A 12,276-nucleotide genomic window follows, 5' to 3' on the forward strand; every position below is an offset into this window, starting at 1 on the left:
GTCTGCAGGCGGAAGCGCGCCGCCATTTTGGACGCGGAAGCGCTGTGTTTTGGGTTCGGAACCTCGGGGGGAGAGAGAAAGTGAAAAAGAAAAAGAAAAGGAAAGAAAGAAAGAAGTGGTCGGCGAGGGACGGGAATCGCCCTCTCGCCGCCGGTTCGTTCGCCCAATTTCCTTCGCTTTCAGCCAGGGCAAATGGCTGCCAACAGCAATAACTTGCAGGTGAGTGATGTCGCAGCGACGGACGGACGGGCGGGCGGGCGGGCTGGCGTTGGCTGCGGCGGCCGGGGTTCATCTGCTCTCTCCCCGTGTGGGGGTGGAAGCAAAGGTTGGAAGGGTCCTGCGCTCCGCATCCACCCTTCTGCCAGGAGCCGGTAGGCGGACGGAGGGTAGGCGTGGACCCTGAAAATACAGCCAGGGCAGGGGATGATAACGGCCGCCATGTCCAGGCCTCGGCCCCTGTTTACAGGGCCCCTGCCTGGGGAGGAGGTGCCGAGGTTTGGGAACGGCCCGAGGCTGAAGGCAGTGACGCGGGTCCAAGGCAAGGGCCCTGTAAACAGGAAGCGTACAAGATGCAAAGAACTGGAATATGCATTCGCAGTCACACCCTTCAGGCTCTAGGACAATGTCGAGGGAGGGAGGGAACTTATGATGGGTGAGACGCGGGCCTTTCACTCCGTGACTGAATCAAAACACATCCGACCGGCCTTCAACATGTTCTCGCCAGTGTTTATAATCCGCAGTTCTTGTTCGCGTTCTTATTCCCAGCTCAATTAATGTACTCTTCTCCTCTTATCCCAAAAGTTTATTTTGAAAGCTGAAATTGCATACGCTACGTATTTCAAATCGAAACACAACCTTTCAGAAATGTTTAGTCAGTCACGCGACATCTTTAGAAGAAAAAGTTAAAGTTTCCAGCTGGAAAAGTATTTGCTGCGATGTTTCTTCCACACATAGTCATTTATTGGTTCCTTAAGTTTTTGTATCGTTTGTAAATGTTTCACATTCTGTAAAGGTGGTTCTCATGAATTCCTGCCAGATTCATCCGTGCTCTATATATATATTGGTTCTGTTATTCCCATAACTGGGGTAGAAATATAGTATCTATATCTGCATCTTATCAAAGCTTTTTGTAAATGTTTTTAAAATTAAAAAAACTCCTCAATCTTCTCTCCAAAGAAACGATCTCCCATCTGTTCACAAAATGCAGGAGTAACTCAGCAGGTCAGGCAGCATCTCAGGAGAGAAGGAATGGGTGGCGTTTCGGGAGACCAGTTTGGCCAATGCAGACCGAGTTATTCTACTATAAACCCACTGACTCGCACAGCTATCTGGACTACACTTCTTCCCACCCGGTCTCCTGCAAAACGTCTATCCCCTACTCCCAATTCCTCCGTCTACGCCGCATCTGCACCTGGAATGAGGTGTTTCACACTAGGGCGTCAGCGATGTTCTCATTCTTCAGGAAACGGAGCTTCCCCTCTTCCATTATAAATGAGGCTCTCACTAGGGTCTCTTCTACATCCTGCAGCTCCGCTCTTGCTCCCCCTCCCCCCACTTGCAACAAGGACAGAATCCCCCTCGTTCTCACCTTCCACCCCACCAGCCAGCAGATCCAACAAATCATCCGCCAACATTTCCGTCACCTACAATGGGACCCCATCACTGGCCATATCTTCCCATCCTCTCCCCTCTCTGCGTTCCGCTGAGACCGTTCCCTCCGTAACTCCCTGGTCCACTCGTTCCTTCCTACCCAAACCACCCCACCCCCGGGCACTTTCCCCTGCAACCGCACGAGATACCTCCACCCTCAACTCCATCCAAGGACCCAAACAGTCTTTCCAGGTGAGACAGAGGTTCACCTGCACCTCCTCCAACCTCATCTATTGCATCCGCTGCTCCAGATGTCAACTTATTTACATCGGCGAAACCAAGCGCACGCTCGGCGATCGCTTCGCTCAACACCTGCGCTCGGTCCGTGTTGGCCAAACTGGTCTCCCAGTGGCCGAGCACTTCAACTCCTCCTCCCATTCCCAGTCTGACCTTTCTGTCATGGGCCTCCTCCAGTGCCATAGTGAGGCCCACCGGAAATTGGAGGAACAGCACCTCGTATTTCGCTTGGGCAGCTTGCAGCCCAGCGGTATGAACATTGACTTCTCCAACTTTAGATAGTTCCCTTGTCCCTCTCTTCCCCTCCTCCTTCCCAGATCTCCCTCTATCTTCCTGTCTCCAACTATATCCTTCCTTTGTCCCGCCCCCCTGACATCAGTCTGAAGAAGGGTCTCGACCCGAAACGTCACCCATTCCTTCTCTCCTGAGATGCTGCCTGACCTGCTGAGTTACTCCAGCATTTTGTGAATAAATACCGTCGATTTGTACCAGCATCTGCAGTTATTTTCTTATATTATATCCCATCTATTCACTGTCTTCAACTTTACAACATCTGATATGATTCTTTAAAATATTTTTTTCTGCTTCTGCAATGTCTACTTTTTTTCCGTGCATGCTGACGCTCATGACACTCCCAAATGTGGCCCAACCAAAGTCCTTTGAGTTTAATCTTCATTTAGTCACGATGCTTGTTTCTTTGGAGATACAGGCCCTTCGACGAGTCCGAGCCAATCATAAATCACCTGTTCACATTAGTTCTGTTATCCCAGTTTCCTCGTCATTCCCTACACATTGGTGTAATTTAATAGAGGCAAATTAACCTTAATCTGCGTGGCTTTGGGATGTGGGAAGAAACCAGAGCACCCGGTGGAAACCCACATGGTCTCGTAGAACATGCAATCTTCACGGCGACAGCGCTCAAGGTCAGGATCAACTCCAAGTCTCTGGCACTGAGCTGTAGCACTGCACCAATGTGCCATCCTATATATTATATACCAGATATTGATGCTTTATGCATCTCTGATCTGCTGATCAAAATTCTGAGGGAAAAGATCTGATTCTTTCTCTGTAACTGTTTGAGCCTAGTTTATCAGTTTACCTGTTGATGATTGCTTCTGTTAGTTACGGCCCTCCCAAGTTAGTTGCGCCCATCCCAAGGGGCAACCAACATCCTCATCCTAGAACCACATAAGATAAATATATCTTCTGCTCCCTGTCCGAAGACCACCTTGTGTTTTATGGTGTACTAGACCAAGTGGACCCATTGGGCCCAAACCTCTCCTGCATTGGTGCAGCACCCTCCCCTTCCCCCTCCCCCCACTCCTCTCCCCCCCCCCCCCTCTCTCCCTCCTTTAGAGTTTAAAATAGGAATAACTTAAAAAATATAACACCAATTTCAATGAAACTTCTTCCATTAGCACCAAAGGGACGACGATGAGTAAGGTGGGCCTAAAATTGTTGCGCTATCGTGTACCGTTTTGGCTGTAGTTCAGGAACAAACAAACAAGACTTTTAGTATATAGATAAGGATCAGTGAGACAATCTGCATTATTTCTTCAAAAAGATTATATTCATTTCCTCCCTCAATGCCAAAGTAATTTTTTATCCACAAGGAACTGCAGGAAAAGGCAGTTGGAGTAACTCAGTGCGCCAGGCAGCATCTCTAGATAATGTGGATCAGTGACATTTCAGATTGAAGAGGGGTCCTGACCAGAAATATCACCTATCCTCATTCTCCAAATATGCTGCCTGAACCACTGAGTTACTTTAGCACTTTGTTTTTTTTAAATTTGTTAAATCGTTTTCACTGTCCTTTGAAGAAGTACTTTTCAAGTTATGACAATTTGCTGTTTAATCTTACAATATCCTATCGTACTTAGGCATTAGATTAATAAAATTTATTGGAGTCCCTCTAGGTAACACACATTTATGAATTTCATGTGTAGGAAAGAACTGCAGATGCTGCTTTAAATCGAAGGTAGTCACAAAATGCTGGAGTAACTCAGCAGGAAAGGCTTCATCTCTGGAGAGAAAGAATGGATGACATTTCGGGTCCAGACCCTTCTTCAGATTGAAGAAGGGTCTCATCCCGAAATGTCACCCATTCCTTCTCTCCTGAGATGCTGCCTGTCCTGCTGAGTTACTCCAGCTTTTTGTGTCTACTTTTATGAATTCCATTCCTTCCCTAATTTGTATGTATCATAATCTTCATGTAACTTTTCTTTTCCAATTTTTGAGATGGAATGAAATGGTTTCAGGTTCTCATTGAAAATTTTGCATATTATTACAATTGAGGAAGTTGTAATATTTTGAAGTGTGGATGTTAAACCAAAGCCATATCTTCTTGCACAGGTGAAGGCAAAATATTCTGGTCAATTTTTATCTCATCTGATGACAACATAAAATCTGTGTCTAACCATGCAGAAATTGGTTTTATTAATTGTTTCTGCTAAAAAGGGAGCAGGAAGTGATATTAAGAAGTACGAGATCTTGTGACAATGGACTTGATTAAAGAGCTGAATTCTAGGAAGCATCTTAAAGAAGAAACAAGGAGAGAGATGAGGCCATTTGTTCTCTAATGCATGGTAGTTGGCGGTTAAATTAGGAGATCAGGAGTCCAGAATTGAATGAATGCACTTACCTGAAAATTGTAGGGTGAATGGAGTAAGTTTAGTTGATGCGGGTTTCAACTTTTTTATAGACAATAGACAATAGGTGCAGGAGTAGGCCATTCGGCCCTTTGAGCCAGCACCACCATTCAATGTGATCATGGCTGATCATTATCAATCAGTACCCCATTCCTGCCTTCTCCCCATACCCCCTGACTCCGCTATCCTTTTGAGCTCTATCTCGCTCTCTCTTGAATGCATTCAGAGAATTGGCCTCCACTGCCTTCTGAGGCAGAGAATTCCACAGATTTACAACTATGACTGAAATTTTTTTTCCTCATTGCCGTTCTAAATGGCCTACCTCTTATTCTTAAACTGTGGCCCCTGGTTCTGGACTCCCCCAACATTGGGAACATGTTTCCTGCCTCTAACGTGTCCAACCCCTTAATAATCTTATATGTTTCAATAAGATCCCCTCTCATCCTAAATTCCAGCGTATACAAGCCTAGTCGCTCCAGTCTTTCAACATATGACAGTACCGCCATTCCTGGAATTAACCTAGTAAACCTTCGCTGCATGCCCTCAATAGCAAGAATATCTTTCCTCAAATTTGGAGACCAAAACTGTACACAGTACTCCAGGTGCAGTCTCACTAGGGCCCTGTACAACTGCAGAAGGACCTCTTTGCTCCTATACTCAACTCCTCTTGTTATGAAGGCCAACATTCCATTGGCTTTCTTCACTGCCTGCTGTATCTGCATGCTTCCTTTCAGTAACTGATGCACTAGGACACCCAGATCTCGTTGTACGTCCCCTTTTCCTAACTTGACACCATTCAGATAATAACCTGCCTTCCTATTCTTACCACCAAAGTGGATAACCTCACACTTGTCCACATTAAACTGCATCTGCCATGCGTCCGCCCACTCACACAACCTGTCCAAGTCACCCTGCAACCTCATAGCATCTTCCTCATAGTTCACACTACCACCCAGCTTTGTATCATCTGCAAATTTGCTAATGGTACTTTTAATCCCTTCATCCAAGTCATTGATGTATATTGTAAATAGCTGCGGTCCCAGCACCGAGCCTTGCGGTACCCCACTAGTCACTGCCTGCCATTCTGAAAGGGACCCATTTATCCCCAGTCTTTGCTTTCTGTCTGCCAACCAATTTTCTATCCATGTCAGTACCCTATCCCCAATACCATGTGCTCTAATTTTGCCCACTAATCTCCTATGTGGGACCTTGTCGAAGGCTTTCTGAAAGTCGAGGTACACCACATCCACCGGCTCTCCCCTGTCAATTTTCCTTGTTACATCCTCAAAAAATTCCAGAAGATTAGTCAAGCATGATTTCCCCTTCGTAAATCCATGCTGACTCAGAACGATCCTGTTACTGCTATGCAAATGCTCCGCAATTTCGTCTTTTATAATTGACTCCAGCATCTTCCCCACCACTGATGTCAGACTAACTGGTCTATAATTTCCCGTTTTCTCTCTCCCTCCTTTCTTAAAAAGTGGAATAACATTAGCTACTCCAATCCACAGGAACTGATCCTGAATCTATAGAAAATTGGAAAATGATCACCAATGCGTCCACAATTTCTAGAGCCACCTCCTTACGTACCCTGGGATGCAGACCATCAGGCCCTGGGGATTTATCAGCCTTCAGTCCCATCACCAACACCATTTCCTGCCTAATGTGAATTTCCTTCAGTTCCTCCGTCACCCTAGGATCTCTGGCCACTAGAAAATCTGGGAGATTGTTTGTTTCTTCCTTAGTGAAGACAGATTCAAAGTACCGGTTCAACTCGTCTGCCATTTCCTTGTTCCCCAGACTAAATTCCCCTGCTTCTGTCTTCAAGGGACCCACATTTGCCTTGACTATTTTTTCCCTCTTCACATCCTAAAAAAGCTTTTACTATCCTCCTTTATATTATTGGCTAGCTGACCCTCGTACCTCATCTTTTCTCCCCCTATTGCCTTTTTAGTTATCTTCTGTTGCTCTTTAAAAGAGTCCCAATCCTCTGGCTTCCCACTCTTCTTTGCTATGTTATACTTCTCTTTTATTTTTATGCTGTCCTTGACTTCCCTTGTCAGCCACGGGTGCCTCTTGCTCCCCTTAGAATCTTTCCTCCTCTTTGGGATAAATTGATTCTGCAACTTCTGCATTATTCCCAGGAATACCTGCCATTGCTGTTGCACTGTCTTCCCTGCTAGGGCCTCCTTCCAGTCAATTCTGGCCAGCTCGTGCCTCTATAATCCCCTTTGCTATACTGTAATACTGACACTTCCAATTTATCATACTATGATCACTGCTTCCTATGGCTCTTTTTTATGGGACTTGGTTTTACATATGCAATTGCAGAAAAATCATGAGCCTGAAATATTGACTGTCTTTCTGTCTTCACAGATGCTCCATGACCAGCTGAGTATACAGCAAAATGTTTTTGTTATTTTAGATTTCAAGCATCTTTTTGCTTTCTGATCTCTATTATAGTGGCACATCTTTTACAGCAGGTGCTATTTTAGTTCCACAACAAAAGACTTAATCAATCTGGATGTATTACTGATAACTGATTGAAATAACTATTATCTTCATATGGGAGACAAAAAATGTTGGAGTATCTCAGCGGGTTAGGCAGCACGCTGGAGAGAAGTCATGGGTGACGTTTCAGGTCGAGACCCTTCAGACTGATGTCAGGGGAGGGGGCGGGACAGAGAAAGGATGTAGTAGGAGACAGGAAGACTAGTGGGAGAACTGGGAAGGGGGAGAGGATAGAGAGGGAAAGGGGAACTATCTGAAGTTAGAGAAGTCAATGTTCATACTGCTGGAGTGTAAACAGCCCAAGCGAAATATGAAATGTTGTTCCTCCAATTTGCGCTGGGCCTCACTCTGACAATGGAGGAGGCCCAGGTCAGATTGGGAATGGGAGGGGGAGTTGAAGTGCTGCGCCACTAGGAGATCAGGTTGGTTAAGGGGGACTGAGGGGAGGTGTTGAGCAAAACGATCGCTGAGCCTGCGCTTGGTCTCGCCGATGTAGAGAAGTTGACATCTGGAACAGCGGATACAATAGAAAAAGTTGGATAAGGTGCAGGAGAACCTCTCTCTGCCTCACCTAGAAAGACTGTTTGGGTCCTTGGATGGAGCTGAGGGGGAGGTAAAGGGACAGGTGTTGCATCTCCTGCAGTTGCAGGGGAAAGCACCTGGGGAGGGGGTGGTTTGAGTGGGAAAGAACGAGTGGACAAGGGAGTTACGGAGGGAACCGTCTCTGCGGAAAGCAGAAAAACGTGGAGATGGGAAGATGTGGACAGTAGTGAGATCCCGTTGGAGGTGGCGGAAATGTTGGAGGATAATTTGTTGTATGCGACGGCTGATGCGATGCAAGGTAAGGACAAGGGGGACTCTATCCTTGTTATGAATGGGGAGAGGGGGACCAAGAGCGGAGCTGCGGGATATAGAGGAGACCCTTGTGAGAGCCTCATCTATAATGGACGAGGGGATGATTATTGTCTTCATATGGAATAAGTTTGATGTTTTTTGTCTTGCTGTATGAAGTAATATACTCCTTGTTACATTTACAAAGATTCAATTTTTTAACCTTGGACTGATTGGTTATGGTCAACAATAGCAGATAATAGGTTAGATTGTATTAATTGTTCAATTTTATTTTTTCTTTATAGAAAGGTATTGACCTTGCAAGCAAAGCTGCTCAAGAAGATAAAGCAGGAAACTTTGAAGAAGCCTTACGGTTATATCAATGTGCAGTGCAATACTTTCTGCATGTTGTTAAATGTAAGTATCAAAGGGTTTTTACTCATTACATTTCATTGCAAATTCTTTTGACAAAGTTTTTTCATGACATGGCTTTAGACTCTCAAATGAAGTTAACTAACTTATTTTTAGAATACGCACATTATCCACTTTTAAGGAACAGCATTTTGATGATTATTTGGTACTATTATTAAAGAATCATTGACAGATTTTGTTCTTTCATGTGTTCTCTTTTTGAAAGATGGAAGTTGAAACATATTACTAGAGTTGAAACTTGAAGAGAAACTTTAAAAAAAAACTTGCAATTAAAAGGGAAAGTGAATAAGTTACTCATCATTGATTCTACATTTAAGCTAAGCAGCACATGCCAGCAATGTAACTTTGATGCATTGTCACAATCAGAAAACCTGTCTGGTGTTTCTGTTGTCAATATACAGGCAGCCCAAATTTTAAGAGGTTTCTGACAATTAAGTGTAATTAATCTGCAGTCATAAGCTCCTTGATTTGTGTCAGTGAGGCAAGCAAGGATTTCTTTTTTTTCATTGCAGAAGGACCTGATTGGTGAGTGATGTTTGTTTTAAACAGCATTTATAATTTTTAACAGAAATCAGGAAGAGTTGTGGAATGTAGGTGGTAGTCGACATGAAACACAGATTTGGACGCACAAAGAAGAAATCTTTTTATTAGATTAAATTAGAATAGAAACTGTTAGTTTTGAAGACAACTAACAAAATGGAAGGAAAGAAATGGACATGTACCAAAACATGAATGTAGTGTTAGTAACTGCAAAATAATTCTTTTTGAAGGAAAGATTGAAGAAGTCACTTATTACTCAGAAATTAAGTCTAACTACAGTAGAGGAAAGTAATCTACTAGAGTACATCAATAAAAACTACAATGAAAATTATGCCATTTAATATAAAAACAAAGCACAAGAGTCCAATACTGGAGGGAACGAATCCAAAAGTAAAGTAGAGAGATTAAATAAATACTCTGACACCTTGGTTAAACCAAGTTAAATAAAGAGTCATGATCTCTACATTTCAAAAGGGATGTAGAGGCAAGGGGACGTTTACAAACATTAACGACGGGAGAAAAGAGCAGCCTTGGTTTTGAAGAGATTTGATGAGGTGAATGTGAAAACTGAAAGTTTCATATGAGCTACAGGCAGTCTAACATTATGTCATTAAATCAAAAAGGAAATTTTCAAGAAACTGTTTTACTTTATGGCTAGAATCTGAAATGGACCACCGCTTAACAGTTAAGATAGACAAAGCAGACTTAATTATTAGAGCAAAAAGGCAAGGAGGATATGGTAATAGGGTTTGATATGTTAGTGTGGATCATGAATTGGATGGTTTGAAAGACTAAATTCTATGTAATTTTGAACTCTGCCCACCTGATGGGAAACGTGTGCCTTATATTCTTTGCCTTATGTTCTTTCTCTTGTCTCTTAATCTCAAAGCAACAACTAGGCATTAAGGAATGTGGTTACTATTGGGGAGAGTGGTGGTAGTGAGTTTGTTTTGTTTTTGATTTTTTTAAATAGTTTTTCTTCAAGATTAGCATGGATAGCATGATTCAATTCAGTGAATACAGTACTTTCCTTCTGAATTTTCCAATTAGAGTTTACAAGATTCAGAAAAACAAATGCAGTGCAGCAAGATGATTTTCATGATGTCATGTTATTTTGCTATATTTTAGTGGATGGGAAATAATTTTATTTTTCCCATTTATGATAGATGAAGCTCAGGGTGCAAAAGCAAAAGAAAGTCTTCGCACTAAATGTACAGAATACCTGGATCGAGCCGAAAAACTGAAGGATCATCTACAAAAAACGCAAAAGGTCAAAAAGCCTGTTGAAGAGTCAAGCTCAAATAACGATAAGGGGTAGGTATATTTGCCTTTATGAAATGTCTGCCGTACATCAAACAGCACACAGGCTGATATTTTAATTTTAACAGTAATTTGTAGGATAATGTCAGCTCATTTTACTCTGTCCAAGGAGCTCCTATAATCAATTCCTTCCTTTCAGCACCCAATATTTCTTCCTTTTCCAGATGTCATTTACATTGGTCATCTTGAAAATCAGAAACGATGGACAGTGTGAGGAATATTTATTGCCTCACATCGTATCCAACTTAGCCTATTTCCATCCTTTTAATCTCCAAATGATGTTTATAATTTTTCATTCAACTTGTCATTGTGTAAACTACCTAGAGAGTGGATTAGTAGCATGCACCTGTAAAACCACAGATCGCTAATTAATCTTTCCCGGTCTCTATACTTGGCTGGTAAAAACCTATTGCACAAAGAGGTATGTATGACAAATTTAGAAAATGTTACAGCTTTCTTCCCATATTTTAGTTTGTAACTAAGTTCCCTTATCTTGAGACTGTAAGTTCCCCTATCTTGAGACTGTAAGTTCCCTTATCTTGAGACTGCATGTTCAAATGTCAGTAAGTCAGGCTAGTTTCTTAGGCAGAGAAAATCCATGTTAACATTTCAGATCCGAAATGTTAACTCTTATTTTTCTTTCTGCAGAAGATTTATTGATTATTTCTATATTTTATTTCAGATTTCCAGCATCAGCAGTATTTTGTTTCATATGGTCCAGATATTTCCTATCTTTAATCTTGAATCTTCAGTTTATGGATTGATTAAGTAGTGAATTATCATCTTCTGAGTTTCATATGCCATACTTGAGTCATGCTAATTAGGACCTTGCACAGTACTCAAAGGAACAGTATAATCAGGGAATTATTCAGTTGAATTACTTCATGGCCTTTATGTTATAATCTGCTTTGTATATTGTCTTTTTATAGTTTGATGCTTTATTCATTCTGATTTGCTGCTCTGCATCAGATGAAAATGCTGAGCTTTAACTCGATTACCCATGACCTTTAACTCGATTACCCATGACCTTTATTTAGTTATTACAAAATTCTTGAAATAAATATGCTCCTTGATTTCCCCATTGCATATAATTTTATATTTGGCTTTTTAAATTTTGTCTACCATTATTCAATAATTTTATCAGACTCATTCTCTAAGTTAAGTTGAGCAAATGACTCTTTAACATTCCACATTACAGTTTCTGAATCAAAGTTAGTTTTGAATCTAGTAGAACCCCACCATTTTGGCGGCTCAGTGGTGCAGCTGCTGACTCAGCGCCAGAGACCAGGTTTCAATTTTGACCTCTGGTGCTATCTGTGCAAAGTTTGCACTTTTAAATTGTCCCTAGTGTGTTGCGAGTGGATGAGAAAGTAGTGTATGAGCCATTTGTATTTGTGCTAGCTGTTTAGAATATTATATTATTTTGTATCTTGTTGTATTATTTTTGGACACTTGGAGGTTGTCATGAGATGAATACATATATGGGCATAATGGACTGGGAGGAGCCAGAATTAGGGGTATAACTGGAAATACAATGGGAGGAGTCAGAGACAGGGAGTATGGCAAGTTCTTACCAGACCTGCGACGAGGGAAAAGTTTGGAGAGATACAAATCTGCATTACTACTTCAATAAATGACTAATTAAACTGAAACGTTTTGAAGATCTCTCTATTGGGGCTCTGCGTCAAGATCGATCACCACTCCCTGTGAAGTAAGGCAATCGGAAAGGACTTTATTGGAAAAGGAATGAAGTTGCCATTACAAGTGGAATATAGAACTAATGCGAATGGGTGATCAGTGGTCAATGTGTGCTCAGTGGACCGAAAGGCCTGTTTCCATGCTGTATCTCTAAACTAACCTAATTAGTAAGCATGTGATATTTTACACAAATTGCTGACAATTAACAATTGCAAGCAAATATGAGAGCAAACTGTATTTTGAGCATTATTGAGGAAAAAAATTGACTGCACAAATAAAAATGTCTTGTTCTAGTTATGCAGAACCCCGGTTAGACCATATCTGGAATATTGCATAGAGCTCTGCCCAATGAGGAATTTTCTTGCTATGAAACAAATGCAACAAAGGTTTGCTGAATCGATAGGTGTTG

General features: G+C 42.0%; 1 protein-coding gene across 1 annotated transcript in view; it reads left to right on the plus strand.

Annotated features, from left to right (window-relative positions):
• LOC144605175 (vacuolar protein sorting-associated protein 4B-like) overlaps window positions 1-12,276 on the plus strand; it is a 42,524-nt gene continuing 30,248 nt past the window's right edge. The window contains exons 1-3 of the mRNA XM_078420263.1: window positions 1-219; window positions 8,183-8,294; window positions 10,016-10,163. Coding sequence (XP_078276389.1) covers window positions 193-219; window positions 8,183-8,294; window positions 10,016-10,163 — 287 coding nt within the window. The 5' untranslated portion in view covers window positions 1-192. The remainder of the gene's footprint in view (window positions 220-8,182; window positions 8,295-10,015; window positions 10,164-12,276) is intronic.

The sequence above is a fragment of the Rhinoraja longicauda genome, chromosome 2 (assembly GCF_053455715.1).
Source record: "Rhinoraja longicauda isolate Sanriku21f chromosome 2, sRhiLon1.1, whole genome shotgun sequence".
In the NCBI taxonomy this organism is placed as follows: domain Eukaryota; kingdom Metazoa; phylum Chordata; class Chondrichthyes; order Rajiformes; family Arhynchobatidae; genus Rhinoraja; species Rhinoraja longicauda.